We start from the raw sequence: 18742 nt of genomic DNA on the forward strand, positions 1-18742 counted from the left end.
ATTAGCATATTGTTCAGTTCTAATAGAAACACTACAGTAATATCTCCACAGAGTTGGAAGGTGCTCTAGGGCCGTATACTTCTGACGGTCTTAATAAAGTTAAGTTGAGACTCTTAGTTTCTTGCATTATATTATGCATTTCTCAGTCATCTCTCCAAAATGACCTGATTGAAGATTAAAAAAAAAAGATAATCAAGATCTTAACAATGAGAGATACAAAACATAATGTTGTGGTCACATTTTTTCTTCTGAATAAGGTCACATAGGAGGTATTGTGGACCTATCTGAACATCTAAAGCCAGCCTTTCTCCGACAAAGACATTACACTCTCCTCTGGAAGGCCACACATCGAGTGCAGTACTACAGAGTAGCCAAGATGAAAGCTAGCCAAGAAAGGATAGTAACCATCTCTGAGAGCACATACCCACAGTGTGGGTAATAATGCACTGCTGGAGAAGGGGGAAATTGAAAGCCTTTAGACAGAAACCACAACAGGAGAAAGAACCTATAAAACTCACAGCAAAGTCTGAGTAGAAAGCAAGAAGAAGGGACTGCTTTAACTTGTGAACAGAAACTGGACATTAGCGCAGTGCTGAAGACAGCCTGCATGGTTTTCTCGTCTACTGTACTGGGAAAATAACACACTTTGTAATCCTAGTAAAAAAGGAAGCTAATTAAAAAAGCACATGTAATTAAAGTGAATTCCCACTTGTTGTATGCGAATAATTGACGGCAATCTTAACAAAATCCACTGACGGCAGTGGTTTACCTGTGGTTTCTTCATGATCTGGATGAAATACATGTGGTTCTTCATTGGGTAGATGATGATTAGCACGTCTCCAAAGTCAGTTGGGATGATGCCACGTCGGTAGTCCCTGGTGTGCTCTGACCACACTATGTGCACCTCGTCATTTCCCAGGTGACGCAGCTGCCAAACAAACAAAATCAGTCTAATCAGGGGCTCAGCCAGTGCAGCTAATTTTTGATGACAGGAACATAAATTTAGCAAAATTATGGCATGTCTCCACTTTCATCCAGTATGTAACTTAGACCAGTATGTAACTTAGACAGCTGAGAGGTGAACTGAGGCATGTGAGGTATGTAAAAGGGGGTGACTGATAATAAAATAGGATTAACTGCTGACACAGGGTCGGGCAATATATCGGTATTATATCGTTATCGCAATATGGGAATATATATTGTCTTAAATCTACAGCATCTAATCTACATAACAGTAACGTGATGTAATTTTCTGAACTTACCAGACTTGTTCTACTAATATTTGCCTTTACCCACTTAGTCATTTTACCCACATTACTGATGGTTATTTATCAAAAATCTCATTGTGGTAACATTTTGTAGTACCAATAGTCATCCCTACAATATTTAGCCAATATTGATATTCAGGTATTTGGTCAAATATTGTGTATTGGACATAACCTTAACTATTGCAATACTAATCTAAGGCTATATCAACCAGCCCTATGCTGATGGATTGGGTTCTATAAATAATGACACTGGCTTTTATCATTGCATATATCAAATATTTCATTTAATGTTTTATTCCAGTATAAGCAATGTTGCCTATCCTAAAGATAAAACATAAATCCAGCAGGTGCAAGAGCAAGGTGACTTCTTACAGTTCAATCACAAACTTTGTTTGAAAACAATTGTTTAAATAAGGGGTTAGGGCTCCAGCTTTGACTCTTTTTTTATAGCTTTTTTCATTACAAATTCAAATTGCAAACACAAAATGCACAAAATTGAGCATTTTAAGACCAAATAATTCAAATCCAATTAACTTTCCCCATAAGAGATTAAATTGCTTCCCATTTCCACTCTATTCACAAACACAAATGAAACTGGGCAGGGCAAGAAGACACACTTAAATGACAGGAAATTGACTGAGGCTAGTTTGAAATAGGTAAACAGCTTTCCCCTTTCCAAGGTAAAATAGATGGACACTGCTACATAATATTCTCTGACAAGTGGAGATCACTTATTAGCTGCTAGTCCAGTGATGTTTTCTGGGGTATCATGGACACTGAAAAGTGAGCCTCTACTCAGAAGAAAACATCTGCCAATGTACTGTGGGCCTAATGAGCCATTAAGAAACATGCCCTCGCCACCAAAAATGCAATTAGCACATTCTATTATAAGCCCTTAATTATGGTAATACGGTAATCTTAAACAAATCCACGGCATGCTGATTACTGGAGCTTGCCAGTTCAGTCTGTCTGTCCAAGGATCAGCAGGTACCAACCAGGTCAGTCACTGGGACAATTTCAGAGAAAATGTTGAATATGCATTTGCAGTAGACAATCAACACTGGGATGTTAATTTGGGTTAAGGTATTAGCATTTGGATGAGCTTAATCACAAGTTTAATGAGGATGCTTATGCTCTAGTCAATCGTCCTCTGCACCGATCTATTTACTCCCTTGTTAATCACATCCAAATGTTTGAAACTTCTTTAATAAAATGTGATTCAAGTCAAAGACGCCCGTCTAATTAGCCCTCTTTGACCTCCCACCCAGCAAATGGGCTTCACACACATGGAGACCGCCGACCAGAGGACCTAAGTACATAAGAGGCTCCTTAGAAAAACAACCTGCAGCAGCCCAGTTAAGCTGTAGCGCCTAAGGGTGAATGTGATAGCCTAGGCACCCGTCTATCTCCCTCTGTTTTACAGACACACATACACACACACACGCGGTCTACATGGCCTGACCCCAACCCTGCAGGTCGCTTCTATAAATGCATTACTGAAGCCAGCTGCTACTGCTGCAGCCTGCACTGCCCTAAAACCCACAATTGGATTGAGGAATTCATGGTTTTCCCTCTTTTCTTTTTGGTTTAGCCATTTTTTCCCCCTCCATCGTCTTCAAACAGGCAATCTGCCCAGTGAGAGCTCCCACATGAGCCGTTCCCCCACAGTATGCCTCTATGGTTACAGGCAGTAAAGTGGGTAGGACACAGACGAAGCCCGTTTTTCATTCCAATTCTTCATACCACTTTCTCTTCCACCCCCCCCTCTTTTGTTTCTGAAGCATCCGTGCATGTAACCAGCCAGCCAAATTTCTGTTCTGTTCGGCCTGATGCTGATGTGGAGATCTGTGCGAGGTGAGCAACAGCAATTACAGAAGTTCCCAGCGAAATGAATGGAAGTGGAGTGGCAGCACACTCCTTTCTGGGCACGGTCGCCCCTCCAGCGCCTCACTCTGGCCAACCAAAGTCAAAATCTTTACTCTGTCTAACTAATTTCTGAAGTCACTATAAGCACAGGCTCAAGATGGGCTTGGAATGAGTAGGGGGTTATTTGTGAAATAGAGAGGGGGAGATCTGTGGAGGACTGGAGGGGGGGTTGGATATGAGGAGAGTCTGATGAATTTCCCTTCTCAGCAGGGTACTGTATGAGAAGATTGGCAGCACTGGTAGGGGCCTTGCGGCTCATTTCTTTGTGCTAACTGCTACTGGTGCACTACAGCTCAGAATCCCACTGCAGAACCCAATCGATCGCTCCTGTGGCGGCAGCAGGAATTGGATAAAAGGATCCTGCCGGCATCCGGCCGGCGCCTGCCCTAGCAGGGAGAGCTAATGGCTGAATCCAGGCCCTGGTCACAGCACACGGGGAGGGGGGCATGGGCTAGCAGAATCATAGTCATTACCGCTGCGGCACATGCCCTCTCTTCACTCACGCGCCTGCGACTTTCTACTCCTCAGGCCTGCCTGGCTGGGGTCACTAATCAATGCCCGCACTCTGGAGTCACACCTCCTGATCACAGCTTAACACAGAGCTGAAGGCTACAACAACATACTGCTATGGGCCGGGCAGGACTGTGTAGCCATTTCACTGCATCAAACACGCAAAGTAGCATTTTGTCTTTTTTCCAGACATACTTTGGACTTGAAGTATGCAATTAATACAATACACATTACCATAATCTAAATGTCACAGACAAAACAGGTTAAACAATCATGAACACAAACAGGACTTTTTACCTTTTTGGTGAGGCTGTCATCAGAATCAGATGGCATACGAGTGGAGACGTGGAAGATGGCTTCCACGGTGGAGGTAGCATAGTAAGGAGCCGTTAGACCCGTGCTGCCATTTCTCTGGAGGCCACCCATGAAGCCGCAATGTGTGGCCAGGTCCACCTGAGGGATACATGTACAATTTAGTGTGTTCTCAGTGTGCCTGTACATCTGTGTTCAAATTTAGATTTTGTCTGTGGATATTGAGGGTGTGGTTGTCTGCACCTCCCATCCCAGTCCAGACACAAAGTCTTCATAGGCCTGGCTGCCTGCATTATTTGACAAAATGGAGCACTTGTCCTCTTGGCCCTCTCCAATGTAGAACACAGCAATCTTGTGTGTCTCTCGACTACAGAACAAAACATATAGCAGACAGCATTAAAAGAACAACAACCAAACAGCGGCCAATTTTCTAAACGCAGCAGATCTTGAAAAGCCTTGCGCGACTTTAGCCACTTCAGATGAAAATGCTTTGAAATGTGAATGCAATTACGCAACAACACTACACTTCTCTTATCAAGGTAAATTGAGTAAGTGTTAATTTAGTAGTTGAATAAAACCAGATGAGCAGAATGTGAGAGAAAAAACAAGTTTGTCTGCAAAATGTGTCCATTATCTCTCCAGCTCTGACATGATTTTAAATATAGAACAGCAGCAAAAAAAAAAAAAAGCTCCCCCCTCTACTTTCCCTGTTGCCATGGCACTACATAATGCTGGGGTAGATTTAGGGCACTTTGCATGCTTGTGCACAGGTTGCCCAAGCAAGTCTGGCCATCTGGGAGAAAGTAGTCCAATCTTGAGGGAATACTCTAATAAAGCTCCTGTCATTAGTAATATGTGGAGTACTTATTGATTGGACTAAGAGAGAGAGAGAGTGAGAGAAAGACAGCAAGAGTGATAGTGGGAAACTTCCAGGGCTGTGATCAGCAAGAGATAGCACACATTAGAAAAATCATGGCAGAGGAGATGAGGGTCGGGGCAATATGATGCTGCTTCGAGCAACTGAGTGACTTGTAACCAGTGCTTATTTCACTTATGTAGAGTCAGGTTTACTATGTTCTGTTACTGTGTTCATTGGTATCTCAGACAAACCTAACCTTCTACAGGACACAAGATAATAACAAGTTGCAGACAGAACTAATAAAAGCTTTACCACTGCCTGGAATCCAAGTTCTTCAGTTCCCTTAAGAGTTTGGAGTTTTTCTTCAACAAATGGAAACTTTTCCTGTTTAGAAAATTACAAAAAGTGTTCATTAGACAAGATATTTTCACTTCTGTGCATAACAAAGACAATTTAGGAAACCATACTGACAACAATAAACAGTCAATTGAAAATGTATAATCCACTGTCCAACAACCAGTTTTCAAGATAAGTTTTGTTTTGCAGTCAATGTTAACAAAGGCAAAAAAGGCACAGGTGCAAACAGCAATCTCCAACTAGCTGCGCGCACTTTGCACCATTGCCATTAAGAGGTGTTAGCTTTTAATTTACAGGGAAGCACTGCAAAGATGGGGATTGGCAAGGTGGACCTTAGTGAAAACAGCATGGCACTTTTAGCCTGTGGAGAGGAGATTAAGACACTCCAGACTCCAGAGTGCTTTTAACTTTGTTCTTTCTCTCTTTGACTAACAAGCCCACAGCTGAGTTACTTTGAGGATGAAAGAAGTAACTTGGGTTTAAAATAGTATTAGACTGCAGAGGTTATAACACATATTTTATTTTCTTCTTTCAAACTGGCTAAATTTGAGATGCAGTTTGCAGACTGGTTAATAAATAAGCAACAGACATCCCCACTTCCCTTCATTTGTCTCCGTCTTCCTCTAGTATCGTGCAAACCAGACCAGTTATTGTAGCCAACTTCAGTTGATAATGTACCTGCGGTCCCAAGAGTTCATGCCAAGGTCATTAAGCAGCAGCCGGCAGAAGTAGAAAGGAGCTTTTGGTTCCTTGTGGGAGGGTTCCCTCTGGCAGGCGGCCCGAAAGCTTACATCAGCATCCCACCTCCTTACTTGCTCCTCCTCCTGCTCAGTCTGACGCTGAATGGCCTCCAGGATGGCACTCTCTTGCTCTAGGTTCATGCCGTGGGGTGAGGAGGCTGGCTGGTTGAGCCTGAGTTGTGGCTGGGGCAGGCATTCTGGGCTGCACTGACCCAGGTCTTCCAAAAGCTTATCCAGAATATCTACCTCTTCCTCCTCACAGCAGTCAGAGGGGGAGTCCAAGACTGAACAATGATTTTTGTACGGTCCCTTTGTTGGAGAGTTGGCCTGGCTTCTGCTGTGAGCGACAGTAGTGGTAGTAGAAAGAGAGCGATCAACTGCATTAAAAACTCCCGCATGAACAGAGTCTTCCTGGGTGGTGCAGTAGAGGATTGCGCCATCCCATGAGTATTTGCCCGAGATGTCGCGGACAATGACACGCACTTGGGAGGAAGGCTGAGGGGGCTGTCCGACAGTGGGGGTCTCAGCCGGGATCTGCAGGTAGGACACCAGCGTGCTGTCATTAAAGACAAACAGCTGCAGGTTGGGGCTTTTGAAGACCTCGGAGGACAGCTCTGATGATTCCACGTACGGGTTATCGTGGTTTTCGCTCACTAGGCTGTGAAGAAGGGCAGGGCCACCGCTCAGTGGATGGTGGCCCAGATGGTTCACCAGGTGTGTCATGACCATGCGTGCTGTCAGGGGAATCAGCTCCATGTTCCGACGTCGCTTTTCTGGTGGAAGAATGAGAGCAGGAAGACAAAACACTGAGGAAGTGTAACAGTGATCAACAGTAAATCGAACTGATGGGTTTAGAATAAAGAAGCACATGGGGCTATCTTTTATAATATGTGAAATGCAGAGCCATATTTCAAAGGCCCTACATTTGTGTGTAGACATGCTATCATCTCTGTTAGCTCTTTTGATACAAAGCCAAATCTCATTTATGATTACTAATAGGGGTACTTTATTCATTTCTCACAATAGCTTGGCCAGCACATCTCTAAGTAGGTAGCATCTAATCATGAGAGACAACTTTGAAAAGCCCATTGAGTCTTCTTACAATGGACAAGCGTTGAGACTGGCTGAGTGCTAATGAGAACCACCATCTTTACAGGCAGCTTAATAGGACTCTACTTAGTGAATTGCATTTATGTAAATGCACAGGTTTTTACTCCCAAGTGAAAGGCATGCAATGCTTTATTCCACAGTGATGCGGGAAAAAACAAGAAGATGCACTCCTGCATTGTGACAGTGCTATCAATACCATCATCCCCCATCAAAGTGGAGAAAGCTCTTTAGAAAGCAGGCCAAGCTGCATTAGAGATGCGCTGGGCCTTTGATGTGACTTGATCAATACGAGGTGGGGGCATGAATATAACTAGGCCGGCACTCTTTTGGTTTGCCCTTTTGATAGTGTTTTGTTATTTCTTCTAAAACTCTGTGCAGCTGTGCACCAAAAAGCAGAGGTGTGGTGACATTTTCCAGGCAAAAGCTACTGTTCAAATCTCTCACATTGTTTCAGTATGTGCACCTCATATTTGGGCTCTAAGGACTTTTCAGAAGTTGAGGTCAGGAGCGAGAGAGAGGAATATATTGCCTAATGGAATCACAAGGTCGCAAAAAAGAAGAAGAAGAAAAAAAAAAAAATCACATTTTTATCTAAACCCCGTAATGGGTCTTCTATCCAGGGCTGAGTACTAATGTGAACATTCCAGTCTCTGTGATAGTTGATTTCCTTTTCATGATTTTAATAAGATATTGACATTTAATGGAGAGACTCCAAATGAATGGGCTACTTAGAGTTTGCTTTTCCCTGAAATATATTTCTTTTTATATTTTGGGGGGAAGGAATATACATCTCCGTGGTTTGTTAGAAGTAAAGTATGGAGCTGAAAAGAAGTAACAGGTCAGAGACATCATCTGGGAATAAGCTGTGATGTATTGGCTGACAGCCACCAATCTGTGTTAGTTCTTACTCTCACACATACAAATTCTTACATTCAGACACATGCACCCATTGAATCCAACATCATTATTTTTTCTGCCAGGCCAGTGCAATCTCACACACAGCAGTTTGTAAAAAGTGGCATCAGGATGGCTTCATGACCTTACCCTCAGCTACAGTGAGCAAGTTGCCGAAATCAGTGGTGGTCGTCTGGGAGGGTGGCGGCTCAAAGCTCTTAACCTGACCCAACATGAGGTCATAGTCAGTGGACAAGTCTGACAGACTGAGGAGGTAGTGGCTCTGTTGGGTGTGCAGGGTGGAGCCAGACACACAGCAGTGTAGCACCTGAAGAACAAAAGAAAAAGGGTAAGACTTTGTGATTGTATTCAGATAAAGATGGGTGTTTTTTCTACATTATGGCAGTTTTGGGCACTTTGATGACTGAAAACACTGTCTTGTTAGATACGGTCGTGTCTGGTGAGATGATGCACAGTGACACCCCTGCAGGCCTGCTCTAGACTGACATGATCCAGGAGCATATGAAAGGGGAATATACGGTTTATTTACATCATAAGGCATTAGAGGGAGGGAGAGAGGGAGGGAGAGAAGGGGAGAAAAGAGGGTCTTTATTGCCACTAATCCATTTCTCCTGTGATGTGTGAGTGTATCGATCTACATAACAGATGGCAGAGCATCCGTTGGCAGGGCTAGATAAGGCGCACTGGGGCAGTTGATTACAGCCATTGGACAGGTTTACACTGTTTGATTTAATTAAGACTTTATCCTTGTGCTCAGCTCCCACAACAAACAAGCACACACTCACAAAACACACCTGTATATTGTATAATCTGAGTGGAGGTTAGGTGCTGCATATGAGTGGGCAAAACATAAGCTTAATGTATGTAAATGAGGGGGGCCTCTAATTCAGAGCAGAGCAACTTGGGTAAAGCCATGCAAAGGCTAATAATCCCATTCAGTGCACACATACGCTCGAACTTGGCTGAGAGACGCTCAGAGAGGCAGGCTGGCCCTGCCATCTGAAACAGTATTGTGTGGGGCAATGTAGACAGTATGTGGATGATTCTACTGAGCAGACCTCTGGGTGCAACGGGGGAGGGGTTGGAGGCTTGATGCTGAAAAGACCTGAAGCAAACAGCTGCTACGCCAAAGCTCCAAAGAGGTTCCTCTGTGGAGAGGTAGAGAGACAGAATGGGAGGGGGAAAACCCACAGCTGTGCTTGACAACTAAGTGACTGCACTCCGCATAGCAACAGTTCCTGGAAGGTAACGCACAGTGAAACAGGCACACTGTAGTGAGAGGGGCACATTGTATGGATACATGAGCACACAAAAACGCACACAAATCAAATAATAAAAATGCAAACAGAGATACGCAGGTGCAGATACACATGTACAAATGTACCTATCCTAGCTCACACACACACACACACACACACACACGCACACACACACACCCACACACATATATACATGCATACATATGTACACATATATACATGCATACATATATACACATACATACACACATTATATATACACACATACACACATATATATAGGGGAGGTAAAGCTGTCTGCTTAGGCAGACTGAGAGAGCAGGTGGAAAAGCTTGAACAGAACTCCAGAGAACCAATTAGGTCTAGTGTAATGTTACTTTCTACAGCGATGGCCATGGTGCTGGTCACCAAAAATAACTTTTCTCACTTTTCTCTTGCATGACAACCTATTCATTAGCTGGGTCCATGTATTGTGCTAGTGTTTGATGGCTTGGGTTGGATCAGATTGAAGCTTTATTTAAATATAAAACTGCAGTTAAAGGAAGGTGAAGCATGAACAAATGAATGGACACTCCCAGCTATCATGTCAGTGACACTTCCCAGTGATGGGATAAAAGGGAAATGTTTTCTATTAGGGAATCTATTCTCTGCTTGCTATAGAGAATAATTAGCAGTCAATGCAACTGTAGAAACATATAGATTTCAGTCTTGATATCGCATTAATGTTGTCACACCTTGAGATGCCTTGCTTAATATATTATTTCCAATGAAACCCAGAGGGGCCACGTCTTTTGTGTGCCGATAGACAACCAATCATGCCTAATTGTCTTTGCTTTCATAGCAGCTGCAGTCGCTCTCATATTAAGACATATTCCATTCAAATCTCCAGGACAAGCGTTTATAGCCTGAGCTTATCAAGTGGACAAAGGGTCCTGTTTGAATAATTGGACCATTTCTTATCAGGGGTGACATCCTTACAAAGATCTGCCGTTGACCGCATCTGCCCAGACAGGAGGGAATGAATAATACCTCATTCATTTGTGCCTGAAGCTTGGCCCTCATGCTCAGGGTCAGGCCATAAAAAAAAGGGTTTGAGGGACAAATACATAGAAATAGATTGAATACTGGACATTTTTGTCTTCTTTAAACTTCATGCTACGATAAAGCAAGTTTCAAGAGTTTCCTGCATATGATAAATGCCAACTGCATGCATCAGCTATGGTAGGTGCCTCAATAATATACTACACTATAATGTTAAATGAGGCATTATCATGAGGTCACGGTGGAGGTGAGTTTAATTAAAGTGGCAAGCCCATTTGGTGGGGTGGGGGTGGGGGTGGGGGTGTCAAATCTAAAGTTATTGTGTCTGCGGGCAAAGACTATGTATTTCTCAGAGGATATTGGAAGGCAGGCATGTTTGTTGTAACCACAACTTTCAGCTTTTCCCACCCCCCCAACTGCCAGTGAGGCTACCCACCCTGTAGATGTAGTCCAGCAGCGGGGCCCTGTGGGATGTGCAGTCCTCCAGCAAAGGCATGGTGATGGGTTCCAGCAGCAAACTCAGGGGAACAGCCATGCACCAGTCCAACAGGCAGAGCAGCAGCGATACCATCAACTGGCCAAGTGAGAAAGAAGAGACAAGTTCCCTTATCAGTTCAGTAATCCAACATTTAAAACAAATAAATGTAATACTGATAGCACGAAAGATCCCCGATCCAATTTCAGAGAAAAAACAGGTATTAGATGATGAGAGCTGCACAGAAAATACAGAGAGAGAGAGAGAGAGAGAGAGAGAGAGAGCGAGAGTAGTCAAGACAGTAGAAACATTCCTCTGCAACAGCACCATTCCAACAGGACAGATCAAGGGCCTTTAGATCTCAGCCATTTCACGTCACTCCTTTCCTACATGTACCTTTTTGTCTGCTTCCTCTGTTGAGTGCTCTGCGCTCGGCAACAAAAAGGCTATTGTGGCCACAAAGATCTGTGTTGGGACGAAATGAGGAGAAAGATAATTGGATGACACGGACCTATTCATCAGCTGAGTCATGGCTGTGTGTTTAAAATGGATGAGATGCCCAAGATGTAGTGTATGCATATGCGTGAGTAATAAGTCATGTAAGACTTTCTCATCTTACTTACAATATGCTCTCACAGGCCCCTAATGGTAAGTGGTAATTTAAGTGTGTGTGTTTGTGTGTTTGTGTGTTTTTGTGTGTGTGTGTGTGTGTGTGTGTGCGTGTGTGTGTGTGTATGTGTGTGTGTGTTACCTCAATGATTTTCTTAGGCTGAGTGGGCTCCAACCTCTGGAGATGTTCCCAATGGGAGATGAGCAGCTGAAACACATCACAGGCTGCTTGAGCCACTGCTTTGTTCCCAAACTGTACAAACAAACAAACAAGAGGACAAGACACTAATTGACCAGTGATGCGAAAGATCTGGCACCTGTCACAATAAGCAGCATTAACAGAAGAACAATTTTGACAGTACACAGGTATTGTTTCACATTTCTTAGGGCATTCACTCTGCAAGCAAACTAACAATTCATAGGAAATGCACAATGCTGGCTGGCTGAGTGAAGACATCCTTGGCTCAACTTTTTAGATGTTCTTGCTTGCCTGCTTCACTAATAATGTAATTTTATCTAAAGATCTCTTTGTGAAACTGTTCATCAACATGTGGATGAGGGCTGTAGTTTTTTTTTCTATTTCTGTGCAACTACATTCGTGCGAACTGGCCACTCATTTTCACTCTAAACAATGTGACAAAAGACATTTAAAGGCATTTGAATAAATGATTAAAACTGATAAATAATGTATGTATTGCATAACATGAATTTCTTTACAGCCAGGACAACATATTATGACATATTCCCAAACTGGACACAACTTCATAAATGCACATAAACTAAAAGATCATATTACATCAATATGTGTGTCTTGACTGTGATGTGTGTTCTTGAGGTAGATCATTTAATATTTGCTCATTAAGAAGGATCATTTATTTTACAGATTCCCTTGTTGGATTTGTGTCACCAAAATACTAATACAAGATAGGAGAAAAAGTTCAGGCACTGACTATGATAGAATTTGGAGTAATTTCCCTTAAATTTAGCTTTTCACTTACTGTGCATATAATCAGCATAATTTCATTTCCACTTCAAACCATGGCTCATTTTCTCCAGACTCACTGGAGGAGAGAATTGAGCTGTTGACAATTTTCTTTCAAATGTGGATTTCTTCAGTGATTTGAAATTCTTTGTGGAGAAATAGAATTTCCCATTTCTTCCAGCTGAATGCCTCTCAACATGTAACAAGGGCAGACAATGTGGGGAGTGCAGAAATGGCCAAACACAAAAAGGGGCCCTGAGAGTTCAGCACCTGCTTTTAGAAAAGAGACTCTCAGTGCCACTCTTCCCCCTAGATCCCCCACCCAGCCTATACCCTCTATTTTGGGGCTGGCTGAGTCTGTGTGTCAAGTTGTGCAGGGGAGTGATTACTGCTCCATTAGAGAAGGGGGGGTTTGCTCGAGCAGGAAGCTCGGAGATGTAGCTGCTTAAATTGGCCCACATCTACTGAGAGTGAGCAGCCTGGAAATTACGCCACCACCCCAAACCCTTTTCCATGAAAAAAACAAAAAACAGCAGCCTCCACTGGTTCGCTGCATCTCTTCACTCAGGTAGAAAAGAGGGCTCTTCCAAAATATACCCATGAGTCACGTCACTGGACATGTTTTATTCTCACACTTTTTCCTCTTCTTGCTATGTTGAAATTGTTTTGTGATTAACTATCATTTTTCATTTGAGCAAAACTATGTAGGGCTTGTGGGGGTAAAACAAAACAAAACCAAACAAACAACTGACTGTGATGAAATCCAGGCTTGCTGCATGACTACGATAAAAGACACTGTGATTTATTCGATTCAGAATTTTTGCAGCAGTACAGTTGCACTTTAAATTAGATCTCAAACTGTAAATGCATTTACGACACGATGAAGCTTCCTTGCCTCGGAGGGTCACTGACCTTTAGTGTTACACCCAGAACATTGATAGCGTCTTTGACCTGGTGGTGGATGTTCTTCTGCATCAGCTCCTCGCACACCCACAGACCCAGACTGCACACAGCAATGCACCTGAAAGAGGGACGTTATTTTTCTTATGTTTCAAAATAAAACAGAATTCAAACTGTAAAAAATGTATTCAGAAAACTATTTAATAAAACTAAAAGCACTAGTTTGTTGGTAAATAGTCTTTAAAGCATCACACCAAATTATTATGATGGTTAGTAAATACTCTGAATCTAGTAGGGTTTACATTTTTATCATGCATACATATGTCAAACACATTTACTTCAAACTAATACAATACATAGACAATGTAACATAACAAAAATAAGCAACACCAATATTGCCAATCATACCTGGCCCCTTCACAGTGTTCCTTTGTTGCCGTCTCTAGCAGGATGTTGACCAGATAATCCTGAACAGCAAAGAGGTTTGCTAGGTTTACTTTGTGATCTCAGATTACAAGGCAACTCACTTTACATAATATTTGAAAAAATCTGATACCTTTTGTTGTAACATTAGACTTTAGAGTCAGACTGAATTATTCTTAAGATCCTCATGTTCACATTTTGGGAAAAATGTGATTAATCCACAATACAGTGAGCCGTTTTTGTTTCTAAATGTCTTTACTGAAAATATTCAGTATGGCACATGTTGACCACTTACCTTGATATCCTCATTGCTTACAATGATGTCATCAGAGCCAGAGACTCGCTGCAGTACGGGAATCTGGACGTAAAGGTTGGGAAAACACACAAGGGAGCCCAGCATTGTCTGAGCCTCCATCCTTGGAGCCTGACAGAGATAAAAAAAAAATAAAAAAAATGAATAAAAAATCATGCTATCATTAATTTCCTAATGCTACATGAAAACAACCCAGTTCCAGGAAACAGGAAGGTTGCTATCTGGGGGAAAAGGATTGGAGGGATCCAACAGAATTAAGTGGCTCTTTTTTCATGATTCTGCTTATGTTCAACAGAATCTCTTGACACATGGTAGGCGCTGGGCAACAAAATGACTGATTAAATGCACAAGGGATGCAGGTCTAAAGCAGACTGTACATCCTGTTGCACCTGTTGAGCTGCTATTACCCTCAAAACAGATAATACATTCATGCTGGGAGAAATTATCTGACAATCAAAACTGTAGGAAAGGACACATGGTCGTGTTAATAGGGAGTGGTCTTCTTAATGGTCTGTAAACAAAGTGGCTACGAATTGGTCCCAATCTAGCCACAGTCATGTGAAATGTTTGCACTACAAGCCGGTGTTCATGTAAATCAGCACACAATTCCAAAAGATTGTGCAGAGGACTTGCAACAATCACCTTCTTCAACATGTTTTATGGCTTAGTGTTTGACACTTTGAATGTGATTCTTGTATGTGTTTAATGAAATGTGTTGCTGTGCATATTGGCAGTACATGTTCCACAAGAGAGGCTGGAAAAAGTCTAAAGTTTAAACACAACAAATCTTATTAAGGCTATGGAATATTAAATAATCCAACTTTACTCATTACATCTTAGCCTTTCTTTCCCACAGGTGTGCATAAACTACATGTTGGGAACTTCTTATGAAAATACAAAATGTGAAATTATCATTCATCAGTGTTGGCCATGAGACATTGTTGGTCATTAGTATTGACTGAAAAAAAATTTCTAAAAAGTCATGAATCCCTAAAAATGCTTTGTAGTTCTAATGTCTGCCACAGCTGTACAGTCATATATCAAAGTGCATAACATTTTCCACACTTGAAGACTGCATTCTTTATTTTCTTGCGAACCAAACAGATAAAATAAGTTTCAAACATGTGAGTTATTTTGTCCCTCAGATTTTATGTCATAACTACTGGAATTCACAAAACAATTTGATATTCAATGTCAGAGAGCTGCGAAATTTAAGACACTTTTTACGGGGACAAATCTGTAATTGACAGAACCTTCAGTCATGAGAGGGTGAATGAATGATGAACAGTGAAGATCAGCATGTATGAGGAGGAATTATGATTACATTCGGTTGAACTTTCCACAACAAGTAATGAAACACTTTCAGTGACACTCCAGAACACTTCAATCCTGAACATAAATATGTAATATTTAATAACTTTTGAGATTCCAGGTTGACACACTTAAAGAATCAATGTTAAAAATGTGTGTGTGTACCTCCGAGGAGACCGAGCTGAGAACGCAGGCAGCAGCAGTGATGAAATCTCCAATGAGCATGGTGAAGCCTGGCAGGCCGAGGAAGAAGAAACGTGGGGAGCAGGAACGGATGATGGTGTTCAAAACATCCTAATATCACACACAAACACACAGAAATGTTAAAAGGATTCAAACCATGATTTTCACATTGATAATTATGTCATTAGTCATCAACAACTGACTTGACATGATACAGGAATAAATAGCTATCATCCATCAAAACCAAAATTAAGTATCTTCTACAATATGTACACAGTTAGATGGGATTTTAGTAGTTGGTATGAGCACAGGGTCTTATAAGTGTAGGTGGAGTGGAGCAGTAACACTTTGTAAATGGGCCACCATGTGAGAGCCATGGCATGGAGAAAAGCTTTTTCCTCCAACAGGTAGGCTAAGCATTTTAAGTATGTTGAGCAGGCACTCAACTGTACATGTCACTAAAGGACAGAATAAAAAAACAGAGTGGGAAAGAAAGAGGAGAGAAAGAGAAAGAGAGAGAGAGAGAGAGAGAGAGAGAGGCAGCAGATGGATTGTTCACAGAGGATAAGAGCGAGAACAAAAGACCTCAACTTTTGTGAGTTATGTGTATCCACACACACAAGCAAACCTGTAATTAAAGCCGGAGACAAGGTATTGTTTTGCTGAGGTACAGGCGGCTCAGTGGCAGATGGGTGCTCTTTCAACATTGACATATGCTGTCCTGCAGAGGGTTCTGCACAAACTGCTCAAGTATGTACAATGTCATACCATGCAAGAAAAGAGCATGAAAAGCAGCTGACAGGTTTTCCATGCTATATTTAGAAGGTGAAGCAGCAGAAAATAGGTTGATTTATTTGTTCTTTGTTGACAGCAGCAATATTCTTATTTTGGAAAAATATATATATATTTGTATGAGAATGTAGCATCCCAATAGGGCAGAGTGATTGTTCTCTCTTATCTGAGACATTCGCGTGTGCATTTGTGTACAAAGTCAAGGTCCAGGCTAGAAACACCTGCCTTCTTGGCCATAAACTTGTGTAAATCGGACAGTTCAAACATCAGCCTGCTTTCGAGCTGAGCCGAGGGGCACCTTAGCAAACACACATGCACACAATTTCGCTCTCTCTGTCTCTCGCAATGACATTAATCACCTGAAGCTTTGGTAAACAGGGAATGCAGGTGAACAAAAGGAGAATAGAATAAACACGCTGAGGCAGTAAGTAGTAAGTCAAAAGCAACACGATGCACCGCATGTGGAAAATTGGTGGGAAGAGCTTTAGGATTGAGGGCCCATTTTACCATCATTTTGTTCGTAATTGACCTCTGAAGCATAATGTGTGGTGCAGTCGGAGGTAATTAGCATGCAACAAACTGTTGCTTGATTGCCTGAAATGAGCATTTTAGAGGAGGGCACAAATGCAGAATGCAAAGTGTTTTTTATTGTATGTGTAAGTAGAGGGAACCTGATTTGAGGTGTGTGTATAGAAATGGGAAATGAGTCCCGCATGTGGCTCTGTGCTGGCAGTCGCTCTGGCCCCTGCGTCAACAAAAGGTGCATTAACGTAACTCTGAATAGAGCCACCTTAGGCCTTTTTTATTTGGCCTCATCTCCAGGAAAGCACACACTGTCCACCTGCTGGCCCTCTGGGGTGACAGGGTTCAGGCTGGTATTACATCACTACACAACAACATCTGAAAATGTTTCTCTCATTTACTAAACATGGACATTTCAAGTTTATTACAGGCAGATTACCTGTCAACACCCCTATCATCACTGTGAATATGTGGGGTTTTCCCCTCACAAGCTGTTAAGAAGGGATATTACCCATCTGCACGACTATGAGGTTTAATCAACAGCCACAGTCGTGGCTTAGGGGGTCAACTGTCACATTTTAATCTGGCAAGATATTAGTCATACAAGACCTCTCTTTAAGATTAAAGAGGTTAAAATTGAACTAGTTTTGCTCTGAAACTCTGGTGTTTAAGTGTATATGCAAAGCTGATAGATGTTTTCTTTCACCTATGCACAATGACTAGGTGCAAATTAAAAAATGTATTTGTGTGCACAGACCAGATATAGACCTATTAGATACATTTCTGCTATTGTGCTCTGGTCATGCCTTTGTCAGACCAGTGACCAGGGGATGGACAGTAGCCCTGACCATGGCACTCCGTCAGTTGGAAGGAGATTTCCTCCAAGGGAACTGTCATTTTCCTCGAAGCTTTAGGGCCACAACTGATGATTATTTTCAAAACCAAATAATCTTATGATCATTTTCACAATGAATTGATTGTCTGTATAATGTCATATTGGGTCATGTGACATTTTGATAAGCTTTAATCACAAAGTAACATCTTCAAGATGCTTCTTTTGTCCAGCTAACAGTCCAAAATGCAAAGACTCTTAATTTACTGTCATAAGTGACAAAGAAAAGCAGCAAATCCTGACATTTAAGAATGTTTGATATTTTTGCTTGAGAAGGGATTTAAAAAAATTATCAAAATAGTTTGTGATTGATCATCCATCTATCTATTGATTGATTAATTGATTTTGGGACCAATCGTTGAATTAATATCGAGGATTAACACTGGGATTCCCTTGTTGTCTACTAAACATGGCTGGTCAGATTTTGTTTTATTCTATTGATAAACAGGCAGTCTAAACAAAATGCTTAGAGGTAATCTAGAGTATTTTAAATGTACAATTCAAACCATGTGTAAAAACCAAAAACACAAACCATATGTTTAACTAACTAACTGCACATTCACAATCAGATTTGATGATTTGCAGACCAGCCTCCACTAATGACTACTTTGATCATGTAAGCTAATTGAAAAAATTGTGTATGAAATAAAAGACATAAAAAAATACATTAATGTATGGCTGATTTGGAAAAGTATATGTTTTTTCCTTTTTTGGGCGGGGGGTGGGGTGGGGGGGTTGTGGGTGAAGGCAGAGAGGAAGAAGGAGGGGGAGAGTAAGAGCCACTTTCTTATGTTAAGCAGGCGTGCGGCTGTCCTCTATTGTGTGGCGTGAGGACTCTTTTCTCTGGCCAATTTGAGCATGCTTCAGTGGCCAGCCTGGCTCTGGCCCCCCGACGCATTATACAGAGCCACAACAAAAGCTGGAGAATGTTGCCTCAGTCCCTCTCTGTGCCCCCCTCATTGCTCTACTCTACACTACGTTCCCCAGACTCCCCTCCCGCTCCTTCACACACTTGCATACACACAGGCAGGCAGGCAGGCAGG

At 42.0% G+C, this 18742-nt stretch overlaps 1 protein-coding gene across 7 annotated transcripts in view; it reads right to left on the reverse strand.

Annotated features, from left to right (window-relative positions):
* ralgapa2 (Ral GTPase activating protein catalytic subunit alpha 2) overlaps positions 1-18742 on the reverse strand; it is a 93115-nt gene that overhangs the window by 30596 nt on the left and 43777 nt on the right. For all 7 annotated transcript variants that reach the window (XM_084382214.1, XM_084382211.1, XM_084382213.1 and 4 more), the window contains 13 exons: positions 15476-15604; positions 13982-14110; positions 13672-13730; positions 13276-13384; positions 11524-11634; positions 11169-11237; positions 10734-10871; positions 8127-8304; positions 5911-6745; positions 5188-5259; positions 4260-4383; positions 4002-4157; positions 770-928 (listed from right to left, as the gene is read on the reverse strand). In XM_084382214.1, coding sequence (XP_084238340.1) covers positions 770-928; positions 4002-4157; positions 4260-4383; positions 5188-5259; positions 5911-6745; positions 8127-8304; positions 10734-10871; positions 11169-11237; positions 11524-11634; positions 13276-13384; positions 13672-13730; positions 13982-14110; positions 15476-15604 — 2268 coding nt within the window. The remainder of the gene's footprint in view (positions 1-769; positions 929-4001; positions 4158-4259; positions 4384-5187; positions 5260-5910; positions 6746-8126; positions 8305-10733; positions 10872-11168; positions 11238-11523; positions 11635-13275; positions 13385-13671; positions 13731-13981; positions 14111-15475; positions 15605-18742) is intronic.

This window comes from Pagrus pagrus, assembly GCF_965226575.1.
Source record: "Pagrus pagrus genome assembly, chromosome: 18".
NCBI classification, from domain to species: domain Eukaryota; kingdom Metazoa; phylum Chordata; class Actinopteri; order Spariformes; family Sparidae; genus Pagrus; species Pagrus pagrus.